The 21,706-nt window shown below is 40.7% G+C and overlaps 1 protein-coding gene across 5 annotated transcripts in view; it reads left to right on the top strand.

Annotated features, from left to right (window-relative positions):
• The first annotated feature begins 776 nt into the window (after nt 1-776).
• The window catches only part of TNFAIP8 (TNF alpha induced protein 8), a 55,943-nt gene continuing 35,013 nt past the window's right edge, over nt 777-21,706 (top strand). The window contains exons 1-2 of one of the 5 annotated variants that reach the window (XM_040091253.2): nt 777-860; nt 4,666-4,707. In XM_040091253.2, the coding sequence (XP_039947187.1) occupies nt 4,686-4,707 (22 nt within the window). In that variant the 5' untranslated portion in view covers nt 777-860; nt 4,666-4,685. Of the gene's footprint in view, nt 861-1,800; nt 1,991-3,787; nt 3,870-4,665; nt 4,708-21,706 lie in introns of those variants that run through there. The other 4 variants (XM_040091255.2, XM_040091254.2, XM_040091252.2 and 1 more) reach the window with 4 other exon arrangements.

The raw sequence follows: 21,706 nt of genomic DNA, 5'->3' as shown, positions 1-21,706 counted from the left end.
ATTAGTCAGTTCTTTCTCTTTGAGTTAGTGGGATTCTTGGATCAGAGGGCTATAAGCTGATGGTTGCAATCTCCCCCTGCCTGAGTAAGCTTTTATCCCATCATGATTGTAGCACGGTTGCTGAATTCGATTTATTGCTGTCCTCCTTCTCTTGGGTGTTCTGCCTGATGTCCTTGTCGCCTGTGAATTTGCCTCTTTTTTTTGTATCCACTGTCACTGGTACATCCTTCTTTCCAAGCTTTGTTAACCTCCTCCTAGGTCATTGAGCAGTATTGCTTTTATACATCCCGGGTTCCTGGTATCCACAGCGGGAACTCCGGAGGCTGTTGGCGGTTGTAAAGGCCGTCCGTCCCCTAACTGGGGGTGTTTTCTTTGCGATAAGCGTGTGAGCTGCTGCTTTTTATACTGTCTGTCCCACCGGGAATGTACGGACTGGGTTCTTCTAACCAGGTCTTGCCTCTGTCAGGCCTGGAATTAGCAGCTTCCCGGAAAAAAGTCCTCTTCTCTCTGGCCTTAATATGTTCCTTAACTCCTAGCGGCCCCTACGCGAGTCACAGAGTGGGCACGAGTAGAGCATGCATCTCTTCAGGCTCGCAGCAAGCTGCTGCCAGAATTTAAACTACCTTTGCATACGGCTCAGTAGATACAAACGATTGTATTTTGAGTTAGGTAGGGGCCGCTGGTGCGAGAGGCGGCGCGGGGGTCGAGCGGGACGGGCGGGCCCCGCCCCGTCCCGGCCGGGGGCGAGCGCAGGGCAGGGTCGGGTGCGCGCCCCGCCCCGATCCCGGCGGGAGCCGCGAGTTGCCGCCGCTGCGCCCGCTTCGCTCGGCTTCGCCGCTCCTCCGCCCCGCGCACACACAGTGAGTGCCGCCGCTCCGCTCCGCGGGGCCGCGACCCCGTCCCCACCCCGGTCCCGCTGCGCCGGGCGGCCCCGGGCCCTGCCCTGCGCGCCCCAAGCAGCCGCGGCCGAGAGCGGCGGCGGGGCGGGCTGGGGCCGGGCCGCGCCTCCGGCAGCATCGCTGGGCTCAGGCCGGGGTGCGAAATGCAGTGCCTGGTCGCTGCCGCCTCCTGCCCCGGCGGCTCCCGGCGCCGCGCCCTAGGTGGGAACTGCCCGGAACCACGCGGGGAGAGTTTCCTCACCCCCGATGTGTTTGGCTGAAGGCTGCTCTGCTCTGCTCTGCTCTGCTCTGCTCTGCTCTGCTCTGCTCGGGGACACCGTACCTCCTTCGCTCCTCCTGGGCTAGCTGTTCGCTGTTTTCGCAGAAGTGTCTCTGCTTTCACCCGTCCCCCGCGTCCCGGTGTGCTGGCGTGCGCGCAGCACTGACCTGTAGCTCTTGAGGCAGAGGCAAGCGAGGTGATGCAGCTGAAGTCTGCGCGGTGGTGGTAAAAGATAAACTTCCAGTTTGGCTTTGAAATACTACTAGCAAAAATCCTGAAGTTCCACCAGTAGAATTAGCTGTATCTTATTTACATACTGCTAATTAAATAAGAGAGCTCACAGTTCAGTGTGGGCTTTTCCTTTTTAGAAACCTGAATGGTCAGACCTTCCGTGCCTCTATGTCTTTAGAGGTACATGTTCGCAGTCCTACCTGACCATGAGTAAAGCAAAACCCGGTCTGGGTGATGCTTCCTCCTCTCTGCACATGTCTTGTTTCAGTTGCGCTCCTTTGCAAATTGTTTGTGTAAGTGGTCAGTGAAACCAATCAGGTTTACGAACTGCCTGGTCAGAGCTTCTCCCAGCAGTCGTTTTCACACTCACTGGCAGGGTTGGCTGCTGCCAACTCTGATTATCTTTTGTAGGCTCTAAATAGGAAATCTGCATTGAAAGATCAGCAGCAGTGGAGCCAAGCAAAAAAAAAACCCCAAAAAACAAAAATCCTGGAGCGGAGGAGTGTTGTGGTGGAAAGAGGTCCAATACTTGTATTTGAAAGACAAACCTGATGAACTTGGAACATACTTAGAAGCAGGAAGAAGGAACTGAAACGTGCTAGTACGTTTACATTTAGTACTAAAACGTTCTAGTACATTTAGTGTCTCTACTTCACCTGAGAGCAAATTTCACTTGGAACACTGCTGAAATAGAAGTTATGGTGCAGATCTTTGCAGGAGCACAAAATACTGCAGCTTGAAATGGAAGTTACCCACTGTTTGCCCTGACAACAGGAAGCTGCTCATTTCCGTTAAATAGTAACTAGCCTAATCTGACTAAACCTAGATTTCAATGTGCTCCATGGTTTAATTTATCTGTTTTGAATTTTCTTTAAATAGGTAAAGAATAATACTTGCTGTTTGAAAAGGCTGAGCAAATAATCAAATCTCAACTTTGGTCAATTTCATATTTTGGTAGAACAAGGCAAATCTTCCAAATGATGGACAGTAAAATGCCTAATTAGCATTAAAGCAGAAGATGCATCCTTACAGATTAGTTTTACACAAAGCTAATACTGAAATAGCAATTTATGGTATGTAAACAATGGCTGGTTTGAATAAGTTACATCTTAGGATGAATTTTCTTCCAAGTTGCGGATGTTTGTTCTCTCAAATGGAGATTTTGGGCTACAATTCACTTTTATGCTTTTTGTTAATCCTTGTATGTGACTGGTGCAAAGATGAAAAGGAAGAAAAAACAAAAAGTGGTATTTGTCATGGTCTTAACCATTGTATAAATCCTTTAAAATTACCTACTTAATCTAACAAGTTGGTAGTACCTTTTCACAGTTTTTTTTTCTGCATTTATTGCATTCTAGCAGCTTTAACCACTTTCTAGGTAAATTTAGTTACAGCATCCTACATCCCTAAGATAAATCATAAGGCAAATAGACAGTACTTTGCTTCTTTTCCTTTTGTCTTTCTTTTCCCACTGCCTTTGTAGGTACATTTTTTGTAATTTTTTGTTTTTCCTATACTAGATCATTTAAACTACTTTAATCTTCTCCCACTGACAAAATTGTTATGCTTGTCACATTTTTTGAATCAGATTATCTGATGAACAAAACAATTCTTTACTGAAAATTAAGTTTATAATTTTCATGTAAAGTATATATTTTCATGTTGGGAAAGTATTCTTTGTACACAATATACCTTGAAAAAGTGTCAAGTCAGATTTCAGTAATGCAACCTGACAGATTCTAGTGTTAGCATTTTTTGTTTGGAGTATCAGTACACAAACTGGTGCTCCAGGAGTTATGATTTAATGTCAAAGTAACTTGGGGACCTTTTGGGGCTGGTCTAGGGGTTTTTTTTCTCCATCTACTCACAGCCATGAGCAGCCGTATTGTCAATTCTATGTGATACAAACGTTTACAACATTCTTCAACTACAATGTAGTGCAAATTCTCTTTATTTTATACTGGCTTTGCAATCACTGAAAGTATGGTTTTGAAATGAGGTGGGGTTTTTTTTTTTTTTCCTCTTCTGCCTCCAATGTCATCAGATCATAAGACTCAGAGTGAATGTTATGTGTGTTCAAGTGAAAGTTAAGACAGCATTTTTCAGTTAAGTATGTGAACAAGAGGTTTCACGCAGCACTTCTACATTCTCTTTGTCAAATAATGTTTTGCTCAAGCCAGAATTTCCTTTTTTTTAACCTAGAGATTGACCTCCTCCCCACTGAGAAGCGAGCTCTGTGCTCTGAGACTGAGGTGTGAAATTTGCAGAGCAGTGGTAGCACTTGGCTGTATCCTAAGCATCTCTAACAAGTCTCAAAGAGCGGGAAGAGCGTGGAATACAGGATTTGTGTTAGAAGCTGTTAATCCTGTGTTTCAGGTGCTGTTGTCTGAACTGATCGTTGACACTGTTGCTTCAGTCCAAAACATCACTCCTTTCTTCCTTTCAGTGTGGTGGTTCCTGGAATCTCTGTAGTAAGGCAGGTGTGTGAGATGAAGTATTAAAAAAATTGCGTAGCTTTTAAATTACAGGAGTTAAAGCTATTCCTTAATTTCAATACATTTTTGTTTGGAAATGCAGATAATGAACAGTAAATGTCTCAGCCCCTGAGCAAACCTTCCAGGGACTTAAAAGGCGTCGTATGACTTTTTGATGACAATACCCTTAGCTGGCATTGATGAGTTGTATGCTGACGATTAAGTCCAGAAGACATTAGTACCAAAATCTGCATTTCTTTTAATCTTTTCTCATTAAATGAAATTGTATCTTCTAACAGGTAAACTTCCGTTTTAAATATGCCTGACTTAATCCAAAATCTCATTTTTCTCCCAGAAATAGGGTTGTGTATTTTTAAATAACTGTTTTTGAAGCTGAGTATATATAGTGGGATCAACAAAACTGAATACATTAAAACCTGGCATTTTATCCCAGATTGTGGAATAATGCAGTAAAGAATGCAGGAGTGCAGTAGAGTTGGCCTATGGAAATCAGGTTGGGTGCAGCTGTGGCTAATGGTAGTTATTTGGATACTTGTCTGACCCTTAGTGATGGTTGTTAACTCATCTAAAAGAGGTGTGCGTGCGTGAGCAGTGGGCTGGGCTGTCTGTCTTCGCAACTGAGTGTTTGGTCTGTTCTGTACCTGTGTCTTGAGACCCCAGAATGAACTGGTGGAGCTTCCATTTACTGTAGCAAATTGATACAGTATCAAATCAACTGCAATATTTATGTTGTGTGGTGTGTTTAAGCCCTTCTCAATTAATGGATTCATTTTTCCTGCAGTACTGGAGCCTTACTGAAGCATGTCAGAATGGTGTGTCCATGGTAAGGAGGTCTTGAGAGGAATTCAGGAATTGCAGAGCAAAGAAAACTGTTTTATATGGAACTGGCTTCTATAGTTGAAGATTTTACATGCTTGCTTCTTTTAGTGTCTTTTCTGGTTCTTGTAAACTACATTTCCAGCTAGCCAAATGTTTTTACAGACAATGTTTTTGGGTTTTTTGTTTTTTTCCTGTTTGGTGTTTTGTCTGCAGAAGTTACTGGGCTCAGTTATATTCAGGGTAAACTGTAAGTAACTGAACTGAAGAAAAACATGTAACTATAGTCCATGTTCTTCCTCTACATACTAAATACTTGTAAAAGGAAAGAATATATTAAACTTTAAGGTTATGAGAAGCAGAAACATAAGCTGTAAACAGAGAAGGCATATACCTGCATGTCATTATCTGCTAAGGTATTTGTCTCTTGAGCTTTGAAGCTGAACATCTCTCTTGTGACAGAAATAAAATTCACTAGCTACCTGTGACTGATTGTCCTCTCCGGCATATATATGACACACAGATAGTGTTGTAATTTGGTTGTCTTGCAAGGGATTTTAAGTGATCCAGCAAGGCCAAAAAAAAAGCCCCAAACCCAGTGCCTGTTAGGTAAAAGTGTTTAGGAAGGGGATAATAATTTTATCCAAATACATGCTAAATTGAAACTGATCAAACAAAATGTTACCATATTGTGCAATATGAGGTGTGAAACAGCTCTGATTCCATGAAGAGGAATTTCTCTTTAGCTTCTAGCTGAAGTAAGTTGTTTTGGACCCAATTTCCATGCTCCAGTGTTGCCCACTTCCAATTTGATGCATAGTACTGGAGTATGCAGTAATATATGTACTGCATAATACTGCATAATAATATGTACTGCATATGTACTGCAAAATATTATACTTACCTGAGGAACTTACTTTACCTGCAAGTACAGCTGAAGTTCTGAAAGTTGTGAAATCCTGAACTAAAGTGTATTAAAAATACACTGTTGGGTGTGTGCGCTTTCAATTTCAGCCTGAATATATTGCTGCTCTCACTCAGTTCTGAAAGAAACAAAAGTGTAATTTCCTGCTTTTGCCAGTTCTCCAGAAATCTGAGACATAAACGGGTCACTGCTGTCCCTGGCATATTGCTGATGGGATGGGGATAAAATAATCTCTGCTGGTTTCTTAAGGACACGGGCATTGAAAATATTAAGCTTTACATTGGAAAGTGTAAAAGTAAAGGATATGTCTGGGCCCCTGAATCTTCTGCTGTGTTTCGATTTCAAAAAGTGATGTTTGCAACAAATCCTTTTTATCCATAAATAGTACACTGTATAGCCGAAGGCTTACCCCGAGCAGCTATAAATAGTGAAATGCTCTAAAATATGATTCAGCATTTTTGTTGCAATGTCCAGAGTAAATAACTGCCTTTTGACTTACTGAAAGCCTTCCAGTGTGTAGTGGGATTGACCTAGCTGGATGCCAGGCACCCATCAAAGTTGCTTTATCACTCACCCTGGTAAATGGACTGGGGGGAGAAAATAGAACAAAATGTTCAAAGGTTGAGATAAGGACCAGGGAGATCATCCACCAAATAGTATCACAGCATACTGAGAAGTTAAATAAATGTTAAAAACGTCTTCCCCCCACCCGTCCCTCCTTCCCAGCTCTACCTTCTCCCCCCAGTGGTGCAGGGAGATGAGGGATGGAGTTTACAGTCAGTTCATCGTGCATTTCTGCTGCTGCTCAGGCAGAGGAGGAGTCCTGCTCCAGTGTGGTGTCCCTCCCACAGGAGACAGTTCTCCAGGAATTTCTTCAGCTTGAGTGCATTCCACAGGCAACAGTTCTACATAAAATGCTGCAGTGGGGGTCACTTTCCATAGGGTCAGTTCTGTTCCAGTGTGGGACCCCCAAAGGATCGCAAGTCCTACCAGGCTCCTCTCTCCACAGGTCTGCAGGTCCCTTCCAGGAACCTCTTCCAGCACAGGCCTCCCAGGGGTTCACAGCCTTTTTGCACACACCCATCTGCTCCAGTGAGAGTTCTCCACGGGCTGTGGGTGAATCTCTGCATCCCTGTTAGCTCCATGAGTGCAGGGGCACAGCCATCTCTCCATGGGCTGCACCATGGGCTGCAGGGGATTCTCAGTACCAGTGCCTGGATCATCTCCTGCCTCTCTTTCACTGACCTTGTTGTTTACAGAGTTGTTTCTCTCATATGATCTCACTCCTGTCATTTTCATCAGCTCAATAACCCTTTTTTCCTTCCTAAATATGTTATCACGTAGGTGTTGCCATCACTCCTGATTGGCCCAGCCTTGGCCAGCGGCATGTCCTTCTTGGAGCCGGTGGACTTTGGCTCTGCCAGACATGAGCAAAGCTTCTGGCAGCTTCTCACAGAAGGTCTAGCACCCAGTACCAAAACCTGGCCATGCAAAAACAACATGTAGTGCTATTTTTATAGTTATGAAGGGGATTTTGGTGCTACGTTGCCTTGAGGAACAGAGGAAGTTGCTGCTATGTTAATTGCCATTGATAAAGCTTCACCATTTTATATGAAATGCATTTTAGAGCTATCTCTTGTATATCACATTCATATCAATATGAAATCAGTAGCAAAACCATACCACCTATCTTTTGCAAAATATTTGGTAGAAGGGTTTTTTTGAGTGTTTACATACTGTGGTTTCAGAATGTAGAGAAATAATAGCTTGGTATTAGAAGGTACCTGTGCCTTTCTGACTCGTCTGCTGCAGATGGTTCTCTCTGAGTGTGTGCACTCATAAAAAAGTATGTGCATGCATAAAAAAGTATGTGCACACATAAAAAGATAAGGGAAGCCTAGTTAAATGGCCTGTAATTAAGTCCTGATTATTGAGTCAGTTTGGAGTATTCATAATTAGATATGTGTTTATTTATGATATCCTTCCACTTCTCAGCAGAAGGTTATTTGTTTTGTATATATGCTTAGCCCATTTTCCTTAGTGTATTAAAGTAATTTTCAGGTTCTGTGGAAGAACCTTTGCCCACCTTCAGCTCATTCCACATCCTTCTTCCTCCATTCAGAACACAAAATCTGCATTTTATCAGCTGCACTTCAAATAAATTTTTACTTTATGCTTTATAAGGTGAAACAAAAACGAACAACTCTTTAGCAACTCTTTTTTTAACTCTGGCTCATCTTGATGTTTTATTGTCAGTAACTCTTGATACTAAGATTTTGTTTAATCTTGATGTATATAGTACTGTCTTTATGACCAACTGCATAACAGCTTTATTAAAAAAAAAAATAAATTCTCTTCTGAGGAAACATTTACCTTTATGTCTTTGATATGGAGAAAAACATTTTGCTGCTGTTGGGCTTCCAGCTTGTAGTGTTTGGGATTCCAGGCATAGAATCTGTGTCTCAAGTAGTCTAGAGTTGATCTTATTTATAGTATTGTTAGAACTTTCAGCTGTATTATCTTTTTGGCATGACTGGAATGATTTTGTAGGCAGCTAAGTGGGGTTAGTGACACGGGAAAATTAATTACGGTTTTTATAAGAGTAAAAAGTAGATTTTTTTGTGAAATATACAAGAGGATAGAGCAAGAGAGACAAATCTGAAAATCTGAACATGTTGTGGAAGCCTTGAAGTTTCCTTAGTTGTCCAAAGCTTTGCAGCTGAAGTTAGAAGAAGGTAGTTAATCTTTTATGTTTAGATGTTTAATTATGGCTAGGATTATGATGAAACGGAGTAAGAGAGCTCAAGGATTTTTTGTGTCTGTGCTGTACTTTAAATGTTTTTATAACAAAATCAAGCAGCTGTGCTGTTTTATTTTGTTAGCCTTGTGGTGAAAATTGTGACAGGTGACTGTCCTATGTTTGAGCTAAAGGAGAGTTCTTCACGGGTGGGATAATCGGTGTAATATTTCATGTTTCCCCCCCCCTCCCCTTGTAACAGCTTGTAAAAAAACAACTGTATAAAATATGTGAAGTTCCTCTGTAGGGATATCTTCTGAAGTCTCAAGTGGATTCAGGATGAGTGTAGGAAAGTTTTTCTGAACCTCTTCATTGAGAGCAGCCCTGTGGATGAGTTGGGAGTGATGACTGATGGAAAACTCCACATGAGCCAGCAGTGTGTACTCACTGCCCCTCTACTCTGCTCTGCTCTGCTCTGCTCTGCTCTGCTCTGCTCTGCTGAGACCTCACCTGCATGGTTCTGGGGTCCCCAACATAAGGAGGACATGGAACCCTCAGAGCAAGTCCAGAGGAGGACATGAAGTTGATAAAGGGATCTGGAGCATGTCCCCTACAAAGCCAGGCTGGGAGAGTTGGGGCCGTTCTGCCTGGAGAAGGAAAGGTTGTGTGGAGACCTCATGGCAATCTTGCAGGATCTGAAGGGGCCTGCAGGGGAGCTGGAGAGGCACTCTTCATCAGGAACTGGAGGGACAGGACAAGGAGTAATGGGTACAAACTGAAAGAGAGGAAATTTAGGTTAGATGCTGGGAAGAAATTCTTTACTCTGAGCGTGGTGAGACACTGGAACAAGTTGCCCAGGGCATTTGTGGGTTGTCTTATCCCTGGAAGCATTCAAGGCCAGGTTGGATAAAGGCTTTGAGCAACGTGATCTAATGGGAGGTGTCCCTACCTGTGGCAGCGGGAGCTGGGACTTGCTGATCCTTAAGACCCATTACACCCCTTAATATTCTATGATTCTATCTTCTGTGATTTCCAGGGGGTTCAGAATAATTTAAACACACTGACGGGAAGCTAATGGTCTGTCTCTGTTTGATTACAGTTTTATTTTCTTGTATACTGAGTAGTATTTGAAGTTACTGTGTATAAATTACAAGATGCTTAAGCTTCCTCTCTGTTGAAATGATGAAACAAAACAGATCTGTTACTATAAGCTGTTCAGGGGGAATCTTGATATTTTTGTGTAGCTGCCAGACATTTTTTTGCTCCTGTACTTAACTATATATTGAGAGGTGGAATTTTTTCTTATTTGAAGATGTCATTCTAGAAATGGTTTGTATGATACCCTTGTATTGCCGTGCATTTCATATCAAGGTCTTATCTGCTACTTTTGTGAATTCAGTTTATTATCTCCAGGTATATTTACTTAATTTGTTCTCCATTAAGCTGTAGTACTTCAGTTGTAGTACTTCAGTTCATTAGATCACTCTAATGTTGAGAGAGAGAGATGCAAATCTTCTTTTGTTTGGCAATTTTGAAAATTTATTAGAACTTACAGGTAGAGCTGAAAAATAGTAGAAATGGTATTAACATCCGAATTGCAGAAAAATCTCTGTAATCCAAGCAATGGATTTGTGTTGTATTGGTCTGCAAAACACCACACTGGTCAGTGATGCAGAAAGTATGCTGATTGCGCCCAAATGCTTTTGTGCAGGTTTGCCAGCAGTATTTGCTGTACAAGTGGTTTTGGATATGCAGGTGAATGGCTTCAAGTCACTTGAAATATCAGTTTTATTGTTAATACCAGGAGGATAACTGAGGAATAGATAATGGGGAATAGTGAATGTGAGGTGAGTAATAGGCAATAAAATAAGTATGCATTTTTATTTATTCCTGTGAGGTGTTCAAATGTAATCTCAGGTGATTAACAGTGTATAAATTTCATCTGCTTCAGATATTACATTGGATAGTATAGAGAGCCTAAGTTACTACAAAAAGATCCGTCTGCTGAAAGCATGTTCTAGGCAACATCAGAAGATGAAAAGCACAGGACATGGTCCTTGCTGTTGACCTCAGCTCATACAGGGCTGTCCATCTCATCTGGGATCCCTATACATTGGTTGCTTGCCAGTGTTCTTGGACAGGCTGTTTATTACGTGTAATAAACATGTAGTATTACATTGTCCAGGTTGTTTATTACATGTAGTTTTTTTAGAAGTTGCTTAGCATTTGATCATACTCATTTTTCTAATTACTTGATTTAAAATTTAAGGCCTTTAAAAAACAAACCCAAACTGCATTTGTGTAAAGAGCTTGCTTTACAAGGAGTTCCCAGTTGTACGTCTCAAGCCAGGTATTTAATTTCAGTGATCACAGAACAGTGTGTACTGAGAAAAAAAATCCTGAGTGTTTCGCTCTGCCTTATGGGGAATTCAGCATTTGAGACCTATAAAACCTGTAAGTGCCTAAAACCAGAGCATGTGCTGCTGCTTTGTACAGATGTCACAAAATCAGCCCTTCTTTCTGCTCAAGCACAAGAAGTTATATGTATGTGACTGAGGTTGGGGAAGGAGAGTGTGGGGTTACAATGGACTTTAAAATTTAGGTTTAAAATTACAGGAAAGCAGACCTCTCTACTAGCCAGGCTTAAATGCTGCATGCAGCATTTAATAATCTCTAAGTTTCACAACTGTATGTGAGAAAAATAGTACAGAACTCCACAGATAAAAATGCAATTGTGACCTATTTCAACTTTATTTGTCTTAAAACAATATTGTTTAAAAAGTGAATAGCTGCAGCACAAATCTGGTGTTCTGAGTCTTGATGGCAATAAATGCATTAATGGAGAAGAATTACAACTAAGAGGCAAAGGAATAAATTATTAGCTAGGAGGATTAAATTCAGAACTTGATCAAATCAAATACTTGAATAAGGATTAGAAGAACCTTGAGAAGCTTAAATGAATTTCTTGAGGTGAAAAACAAAAGACTGAAGAGGGAAAAAAACCTGAGTAACACCATAATAAAATACTCTAAAGCTAATAAAACATTTAACAGTGCCAGGCAGAAGAGAGGTCAGTGGTTTAGATACCCAGCATGACAGTCTGAAACTATGTGATCATGCAGCTTTTTTTCCTGTGCTCCGTCAGCTAAGGGTTTGCTCTGTGACAATGGTAGAATCAGTGAACTAAAACTTTTCTTGATATATCTAGGTAGATAGATAGGTAGACAGATAGATAGATTAGATAGATGGATGGATGGATGGATGGATGTGTGGGGTTGTTTTGTTTTGGTTTTGAGTGGCTATGAGCTGAGAACACCGCAGTAAAATTGAGCTGAAGGCTTGCTGGCTCTAGAACACTTTGGAGTGTGCACGTGCCTCGAGAAAAGCTCTCAGACCCGTCTGTATCATTACAAGAAGCTCACAGCTGGGGCATATCTCTCTGAGAGGGTTGATTGCTGGCCTGGTGCTGCAGGCCACAGGGGCATGTGGAGCAAAAGTGCCTGAAGAGCCATCCATGCCTGCTGTGGGCATCCCGCCTTCTTTTGGGTGGCCTGCAGGTGGGCAGCCACATCACAAGGGTGCCTTGCAAAGCCCTCAACGTGTCTCCAGAGTGGGGTTCCCTGTCCTGGGAAATCATCTGCCTTCAGCAGTGGTGTGGAGTCAGACAGGAGTGTTTGTGTCCCCGGCGGTAGGTGCGTGACCAGGTGCAGATCTCAGGGGCTGTGCTGGCTGTGGAGGCAGATAAACAGTTTGTCAGTTAATGTCACACTGACAGTGTGAAGAGCTGTGACCATCACCTAATTTCTTCTGCTCAGGTATATTCAACTGAAGCCACCTCAAGGCAACGCTCCTGGGCCTGACTAATTTGGAGGTAATTTGTTCAGGTGATTAGTGTGGTTGCAGTGTAACCCTGAAAATAACATGCCTTAAACTTGTTTATACCTTAAACAACACCATATTGTAATTATGATGTTCAGGCTCTGGAATGAGTGCTGCTTGTGGAGAGCTATGCATCCTACTACCAGAAGCCCTTTAATAGTCAGAGCTGGGTAATCCTGTTCTCTGGACAGCCTCCATCCCACTCTCAGCCCCCTTTGCTGAAAGAAAGTACTATAGAAAGAGTAATTTTCTCCAAAATAAAACATGCAAAAAACCTGTTATGTCCTGCTAGACTTCTCAGTTAAAAACCACATTGTAACAATATCTGCTCTATACTCCAACAGTGGCCTCAGAGCAAGTTGTGGAACTCTGAGAGACTGCAGCAGAGCACAGCACTAGGTGACTGTATCCCAAAGGTTGTGCTCCTGTGTCTGAAAATTTCAGCTGAATACAGTAAAGTTTGAAATGAGAAACAGCTGTCTGTACAAACACAGTTATTGTGCAGCAGTTGTTCTGTAATACTCAGTGTCTGGCAACTTACAGCAAAACTAACTCCTATTTTGGATCGGAATATTGAAACTTTAAATGCAAGATTGCTTCAAGGGAATAAAAGGCAGTCAAGTGCTTTAAAACCATAACATCTTTTTTCCCATACCTTAAAATTATTTCAAGGTGTGTTATTTATGCATGATTTGTTTTTTATCTATAAAAAGACATTGACAGAGTGGTGGTGTTACTTAAAATGGGAATACTGAGGAGATTCACAAATCCAGTTTAGAAAAATGTTAGAGCAATATTTTTGCAGTCTAGTCTTAACTGCTGAGAGAAGGTGAGAAGATAAACTAATGAAGTTACTCTAACATAAGCTAGTGAAACAAGAAGATGAAATTCAAAAACTGAAAAGACTTCAGGCAATAACTTGCTTGCTTTCTTAGTACCCTCTTCTTTTCAGTGCTCTAAAGGAAGTAAACGGATTAGTTTTACACTCATTCTTCTTGTAGTGCCTCTGGCACTATACAAGTACATATATACATATGAATGTTTAATCTGACTAGCAAATTCCACAGTTCTCTTTTTTATGTGTTCCATCTATGCAGAGCTTGAACTTAATTCTTCTTTCCCATGCTCTTCTCTTCCTGAAAACCCCTTCGAGGTATTTGAGTAGTGTCAGGTAAAGGCAGTCCAAGATGTCCCTGTAAAAAATAATCATCACTAAAGGAAAATGGGTTCCTCTTTGAGTACACAAGATCTCCTAATGATAGTGGAGGTATGTAAGTGAACTAATGCGGGTGACTATAAAACTGGTTGTGTGATCCAGGGTAAATATGCTCTGAACAAGTCAAAACCAAGCTGAAAAGGATCTGTTGGAGGAAACTTTTCTCTGTGACATTTTAAATTCTTTCTGTTTTACATGATTGAAAGAGTTCATATTTCTTTATTGGGATAAAAATTCCTTCCAAATGGTCAAAGAGAAGAGTGTAATTTCTTTTGTGTTTTGCTATAATTCAAGTGAGGAACTTTCAGTAACTGGTAATATTAGTATTATATGAGATAATTTTCTTACATAATATTGGGGTTTTACACAGTTTATGAGGTAATTCATACCGAGCTAAACCTTGGTTTAGCTCAGTATGAATTTCCTGAGAAACGGGAATGTTTATTTGTTGATTCAATATGTAATGCTTATTTCTTGATTTGATTCATTAAATGCCATGTGCTTTAAAAGTTGTTTTGTTTTTCTGCCTGTGATTCAGATCTCTCTCTCTCTCTCTCTCTCTCTCTTTCCGCCGCTGCCCACCCCCCCACCGCCGAGTGACAAATCCGGACAGGTTTCTCTAAATTTCTTTGTAACAGCTGCATGCAGTTACATGTACATCAGGTACATAGTAGGTCTGAGCAGTGTTCTCCTCTGTATGAATAACATACAGAAACTACTAAGATTAAAGCTTTTTTAAGCTTGGAACCAGAAGCTAAATTTCTTCTCAAAACCTAATTTTCCCCTTGTTCTTTCAAAGTATTTCTCTTGGACTGAAGAAAGTAGCTCAAAATATTCAGACTTATATTTTTATTCATAGATATTTAAATATTTTAAGGCAAACTTTATTTACTGGAAAAATGCCTGGTGTAATTTCAACATGCTGGTATTCTCCTTATTTCCTTGACTGTGTGCTCCCATTTTTTCAGAATCATAGAATTGCCTGGATTAGAAGGGACCTTCAAAGATAGATTTAGGCCTAACAATGGCCCCCACAGTCATCAAGGACATGTTTCACTAGACAGTGTTGCTCAAATCACTCCAGCCTTTAAACACTTACAGGAATGAGGCATCCACAACTTCTCTGGGAAGTGTGTTCCAGAGCCTTGCCCTCATGGCAAAATATTTCCTCCTTATGCTTAGTATAAAACTACTGTATTTCAGTTCAAAACCTCTTGTCTGATCACTATGGACTCTAGTAAGGAGTCTTTCATCCTCTTTATTTTAATCCCCCTTTAAGTATTGAAAACTCAGAAAAGTTTGGCCCGGAGCCTTTTCTTCTCTGGGCAGAACTTCCCCACCTCTCAGCCTGTCTTCATAGGAGAGGTGCCCCAGTCCTTGAATCGCCTTTGTGGCTTCCTCTTTTCTCTCTCCACTAGGTTCACATCCTTCTTATGCTGGGAGACCCAGAGCTGGATGCAGCACTCCAGGTGGGAGTAGAAAGACAAGATCACCTCCCTGGCCCTTCTAGCCACACTGCTTTTGATGTTTTTTGATGCCTTTCTGGGCTGCAAGGGCACACTCCCAGCTTATATACAATTTTCTCTATTTTTGGTTTAGGTTCTGTTGCATGCACTTGACCATATTTACAGCTCACAACTCAGTCAATAATCTGTGCAGCTAGAACACTACAGATAGGCAATAGCTGGTTCCAGAAAAATAGAAGGGAAGGCCCTATAATGAAAATCACAAGTTATGCTTTAAGGTCTTCCAGTCTGTATTCTTTTCAGGGAAGGTGTTCTGTTGTGCCTAATGTTATGAAAAAAAAAAAAAAATGCATGGCCTTAATCCTCTATGAAAGAATAGTCAAGGGAGAACAGTGAATGCAGCCATATATCTGTGCCAGGTGACAGGCTCAATGGCTTTGACTACATCCCAGTGCATGTTAGTAAGAAGTCTCAAGGAACATTTTATTATATTTGTGATTTTTCTCTGTTTAGAATGACATGCAACTGAAAGAGTCTCATTTCCAAAAAGAGATGTTCTTAGCTAATGCAACAGAAGATTGAGTTTGCATGAAGCTTAATTCATTTAACATTTAGCTATGAAACTTCTAGATAATTCTGGTCTCATGAAAGTGTTTAGGAATTTCTGGGAGAAAAAAAATAAATATACTTCATATTTCTAGATGATTTACATAGAAATGTGTCATCTGTTGAGGTCATTAAAAGATGAAATAGTTTACTGCATCTTTAGAGGAACTGGGCTTTTTTTCTGCTTACATTCAGAAAATGTATTTTTGGGTTGTTTCTGTATTTTTATAAATATTACATATTTGGGGGGGGTTGTGTTGTTTGGTTTTTTTCCCTTAATATTTCTGTTTATGTGTAAAGAAGATGCACCTCCTGTCTTGTGAGAACGCTGTTTTGTTTGTCAACCATGGGTGGCGAGCACTTTCAGCCCTTACATACTTGCTTGGGTAGCATATTTAGATTGGGAACCTGTTTTTCAGAGGTAAAAGTATGGAAATTTGTTACTCTGCTGACAAGTTATTTGTGTAGCTTAGAATAAAATTCTAACACTATCTCAGAATAACATTAAAGAACCTCCTTGTGTTAACTACAGCATCTAGTACCAGATGCCTGTAAGGAAGTGTCACTCATCAATAACCATATAATAAGGAAATTTTACGGAGTGTCTTTTGGATAACATCTTTTTGTTTGTTTGTTTCAAAAGCACTGAACTTTGCCAACATTAGTTGCCGGTAAAGATGACAAATCACACCACATTCCAGGATGTGCAGCTGTGTTAGCCCACTTGCAAAATAATGAATATATTTGTTGTAGAGACTGTGCAAGGAGACCAGTCCCTTAGTGACTGGTACTTCTTTCTTTATTGGAGAGCTCGAAGCCGGGAATCTGGAGCTGTTGAGAGGCTGCTTCAGATGGTGCATGTTAAAACCAGCAGTTGCAGACTGAAACCAACTCTCATACTGCAGTCATCAACTGCTTTCATTCAGATTCTTCTCATACATTTTTTTTCAAATAGGTATATAAAAAAACCCCTCACTTCTCCTGAAAGAAACTAAATATATAATATTTTAAGCCTGTTGAGATAATTTTTATCATGGCAGAAGTTAAAAAGTGTCTGTGATTTTACTAAATGATTCTTTGAGTAGGAAGATAGATTTAAAGAAATTTAACTTTAAAAAGTTATATTCATAATATATAATTAATCAGAATCAAACTCATTATGGGCAATTTTCCTGGTTTTACTGACTGTACAATTTTAATGTTTCTGGACCTAAATTTCACTACTATTCTTCAATTAATATTGGATGCTATTCACTTTGACTCATAGAAAATATTTTCTGGTGGTTTATCACTTACAACCTTGTGTCAATCAGTAAATATTTTTTGCTAAAGTTTATGCTGGTAGCTTGAAATCACTTGATGGAATTTTTACCTTTAATAGTTAAGACATCCCCTTTTTCTTTTTTATAAGATAAGGTTTATAAGAAACAGCTTTATAGTTTTTGTCCTGGTCCTGTGTGCACTCATACTGATTTCATTAGACCAATGGTGGTAGCTGTGGTTTAGGAGGAATAGCTGGAAGAAACCTGCCTTTTGAATCACAGGTGCCCCTGTAGCGAGCATTTGCATCTCATGTTGTGGTCCAACCTAATTTTAACTCTGCTCAGGCACTTCTACTCTTTATAGAGGTAGCTGGGTCATTTGCCCCAGTGTCAGAGGCTTCCAGTACAGTTTTACTTGTCTTGTGGCTCCTCTGTTCTCACGTGTTTTCATATCATCTTGTGAGCTAAAATAATTCTTTCAGTTGCCTGCTATTCAGATCCTGGATATTTTCATAGGCTGACGCCCTCTCTGATAAGCATGCTGGTTGAAAGGGTAAATATATCACCTTACCTGCTGTGCACTCCCTTCCCTTCACTGCTATTTCCCTTCACTCTTCCTTTGCAATTCTCCTGATTTGAATTCTGCTCTCATGAACAGTGCAGGCAAGTACATGCTTTTCTTTGCATACATAAATACACATCTGTCATAAATAACATCTCTAGGTGGAGTTCTGTCTCTGCTGGAATCACTGCTCATGATATTTATCTTCTTACTAAAGAGAGACAGGTGGACTCCTCCGCTAAATGTTTTCATGCTGCCACAGGCATAGATACACTTTGGCATTAACTTGTGGCAGCATTTCTAGTACAGCTTGGAAGAAGGTTGGACTCATGGGTCTTTTAAAACATGAATGATTCTAAGGTTCTAAGACTAGTCATTGATGTGGAGGCTCATGTGGCTGCACTACTAACAGATTCTTGTGCACATTATTAGCGAACATGTGACAAGACATGTTTTTCTTCATGCTTAGCTGTGACAGCTGCTCTGTTTGTGCAGTGTTTGTGATGGTGTAGCAGATGCTTTTGAGCTCAAGGGCATGTGGGGCTGTAAGGTCCTGGGAGGACCTAGTGAGGTCCTGGTACACAATTGAGCCCGTGAATAATGTGCTGGGAGCATTTTGGGAGTGGTTTTGGAGTTATCTTCACCATGAGAATTGTGTGCCATGAAAGAGGTGGTTGATGAAATAAATGGGATCAGCCACCCAATGCTGACAGGGAAGTCTGATGCAATCACATCTGTGCTGGGGACATTATCATATAGGCCTGATTTGGGGTCTTGAGATGGTCAAAATCGGTCAGGTTGGGTGAAGGGTGGGTAGAGAGAAACAAATGTGGTGCACCTAGGAAAAGGGGTTGAGGGCCGGTAACATCCCCTGTTATCAAGACTGCGTAACACCTGGCTGAAGGTAATGGGAATAGAGCTGAGAAATAGGGCACACAACAGAAGTATTTTTTAAATGTGTGTTTTGTGAGTGTTTTTCAATGCAGGAGCCCCTGTGTAATCAGGCAGCACAGGATTATGCATGACAGATATACCTGTGAAAAGGTAGCTGCAGTAAAGCAAATTTTCAGTCTCAGAAAAGGAAAGATATGACCAGAACAATTTTTTGACCTATGTGGTCACTAAATGGTTAAAGAATTATGATGCATGACTTTTGGTACAGGATAAAAAGCAAGGCATCCTTAAACCCACACATTTTATGACTTTAGTGAGTTTCTGCAGAAGAGTTGAAGCTGTGCTTTATTGTTTAACCACATACCAAGTGTCTGTATCATCCTTTGTATGCAGATGAGTGTCTTGTGTGTCTCACCACTGTTGTCTTACCTTTTTTTGAGCAGTGACAGATTGATTGATTTGTCATGATCTTGTGGCATAGGACCTTTTCCTTTTGTTTCCAGTGGATGATATCCCTTCTGATGAAGAATTCAAGTCAGCTGGCACTGATTTCACACCCCTTCTGCTGCCAAAAATGTCATGCTGTCCTGTTCCCATGCTTGTATTGTTTCCTTCCTTGTGTCAGCAGAAATGTTTATCTTTGTCAGAATGAGGAACTCAATCATGAGATCAGTTAGCTTTTTTTATTTTTCCCCCAGCAGCTTTTTTTTGTGAATTAATTCTTCAATCTGATGTGTTGTACAGCTATACAGATACTTTTGCTACCACAGGGAGCTCTCAGGCTGAGTGAAAGGAGGGGACAGAATAAGTATAACATGTTTGAGAGTTGGGAATTGTGCAACCACTTCATTTGGAGGCAATACTTAAAAGTTTGTATTTATAAAATCTCTCCGTTTGACTTTGTGCTTAGGTACAGTGGTCTGTATCCCATTTCACTGAAACTCTGCCCTCATTCGTTCCTTTTTTCCTGTGTGTTTTAACTTTCTCTGTTCAGGATGCTTCACAGCTTTGTAGGAGACACCTCACAAATGCTCGCATTCTTTTAAGCCAAGTTTTACTTCTGAAGTTTTGGTTAGATATGTTGAAATATTCAGGCTTACTCAAATTGTAGAAGAAGGCTTCTTTTAGTCTGATATTTCCCCTTCCAATATTACGTGCTATAACTTTTTCTTTAGCAACTCCTTTATCTAATTAGGCATCAATAGTCACCTGTTGTTCACTATATGTATATGTGTATGTGTATGTGTGTATGTATATGTATATGTATATGTTGCAGTGTCCCTCACGCCTGGCAGGGGTTGGCCACAGGCTAGCTCAGTTCTGCACTGCGGCTGATGTGAGTGAGGTCGGGGTTGCAGGCGAGGCAAGCAACCTCCTCTCTGTGGGGTCTTGGTTCCCCCACGCCGACAGCAGGACAAGGTGGTAAGGCGACGCTGGCAGCGGACAAAGGGTTGACTCTCTTGAGCAGGGTATAACAAGGTTCATTAAAGGGGAGTCCGACCGGAAGCTCCACGTCTGACCGCTGGTGCCCAGAGAGAGAGCCCCGAACAGAGCACTTTTAACTGGGGGAGGATCAAGGGGTGGCAACAATGGGTTAGGGAATATGGGGGTGTAACTGGGGGTGTTAACTTTCAAACAACAAATGAATCACAAGAGGGGAGAAGGGGATTTCCCGGGCACCAGCCTATCACTCGACACCTCTCCTGGATCTTTCCAGAAGCCAGGGAAGGGCCCCCAAGTGATAGACAGGGCACCCAAGAGGAGAGAGAGGGAAATGACAGGGACAGATGGGGGAGAGGGATGATTGACATATATACCCAAGGGTTATATAACACACACGTGGGGAAGGAACCATTACAGAAGCTGGGGAGTACATTGGAACAAACCAATACAAAACTCAGTATAAAATACATAGAACAAATGAAATAAAACATGCACAGACACACACACACACACACACACATATATATATATATATACATGAAATTTTTTTTCATATAATGTCTGAATTGGAAAAGATAATAGGTTGTTTTCACATGACCTCCTTTTGAGATAGCCATTTCTGAATGATGTTTCAGTTTCTTTAACCTCTGTTCATAAAGCATTCCATAACCTGGAGTGCTGCTATAAACCAAGAGGCAGTAGTTGTTGGTCAGATCACATTTTTACTCATTCCATTCCCCTTTATCATTTGCTATTTTGAAGTTTTCCTAAATTACAGATGTAAATTATTCAACCTTAAATCAGGCTGAATAAATCACAATAATCTGTGGATAAGAATTTTTAAGGAAATTTTATAGTGTGTTTGGATTCTGAGATATTTTTAGGAAGGATGTTTAATCCTCTCTATGTCAGTTTTTTAAGTATGGGGGTTTTTTGAGCATTCAGTACTTGATACAGCTAGCTTTGTTTCTCAAACATTAACTTGTATACCTGAATAAACTGCCTTTCACTAAGGCTTATGATCCGTAACATGTATGTTGGGCCACTTTAGTGTGTGGCATTTATTGTGCTATTTGTCACAGTGAAGTGAGAGATTTACGCTGTAGTGCAGGGGAATTTGACCCAGCAATGCCTAAGTACAATGGATTTGTAGAAAGCAAAAGCCAGCCACTGAGTGTTTTTTCCATTAATCTTAGCCGTTTATAGAGCTGTGTCTAATGATTAATTTTGTTGTTAGCTCTTATGAATATCTGTCTCTCAGGGTCAGCAGTGGCACGCTTGCATTGAAGGATGTATATGAGAAGGGCCGATCATCTGCAAGCCACATGTGTTTGCATCGGCAAACCCTTTGCTCCATAAACATCTCACTAAGTACATGTGCAGGTGACATTCATGTGCATATCAAAGTATTTTTGTGTTTCTACTAGAAAACATATGGAGTTTTAAAAAATATTCTTCCTTAGCAGTTGTTTAATTGTTTCTGTATAGGATTTCAATGAAAGTGTAAAGTCAGTGCATGTGAAGGAAGGACTAAGATTGTTCAATATACCTGAAATATTAAGTATGGGAGGAAAGCTTGTAGTCTTAAATCCTGATCTTCAGTCACTTTTTCGGAATGCATGGGAAAGCTAAAATGATATTATTTCTTAAGCTGGTTAGACTGAATACTGAGTTCTTGCTGTAGTTCTTTGCTTCTCTAAAATCCACAATACAGAAGGTTATTTAAAATAGCATTAGTTGTGACTGAGCTACTTCAACAAAACAGGACAATCCACAGAAGCCAAGATGCTGTGATTTTTTTGTGCCTTTTACAGTTGTACTTAATTATGTGCTGAACCAGAGTGCTGAAGAAACAGATGTATGATTTTACTGTTCAGAATTTTTCACAGCTTCTTCAAGAGATGCTTAGAGAGTAGATTGTTTAGGGGTTTATTTTTTCCATTGATATAAATGAACAAAAAATAGATATTTTGATTGCCTTGTAAATTAATTTTTTTTTTTTTTCTAATTTCAGGT

Source organism: Hirundo rustica, chromosome Z (assembly GCF_015227805.2).
Source record: "Hirundo rustica isolate bHirRus1 chromosome Z, bHirRus1.pri.v3, whole genome shotgun sequence".
Taxonomy (NCBI): Eukaryota; Metazoa; Chordata; class Aves; order Passeriformes; family Hirundinidae; genus Hirundo; species Hirundo rustica.
This window is presented reverse-complemented; position numbering and strand designations above follow the sequence as displayed.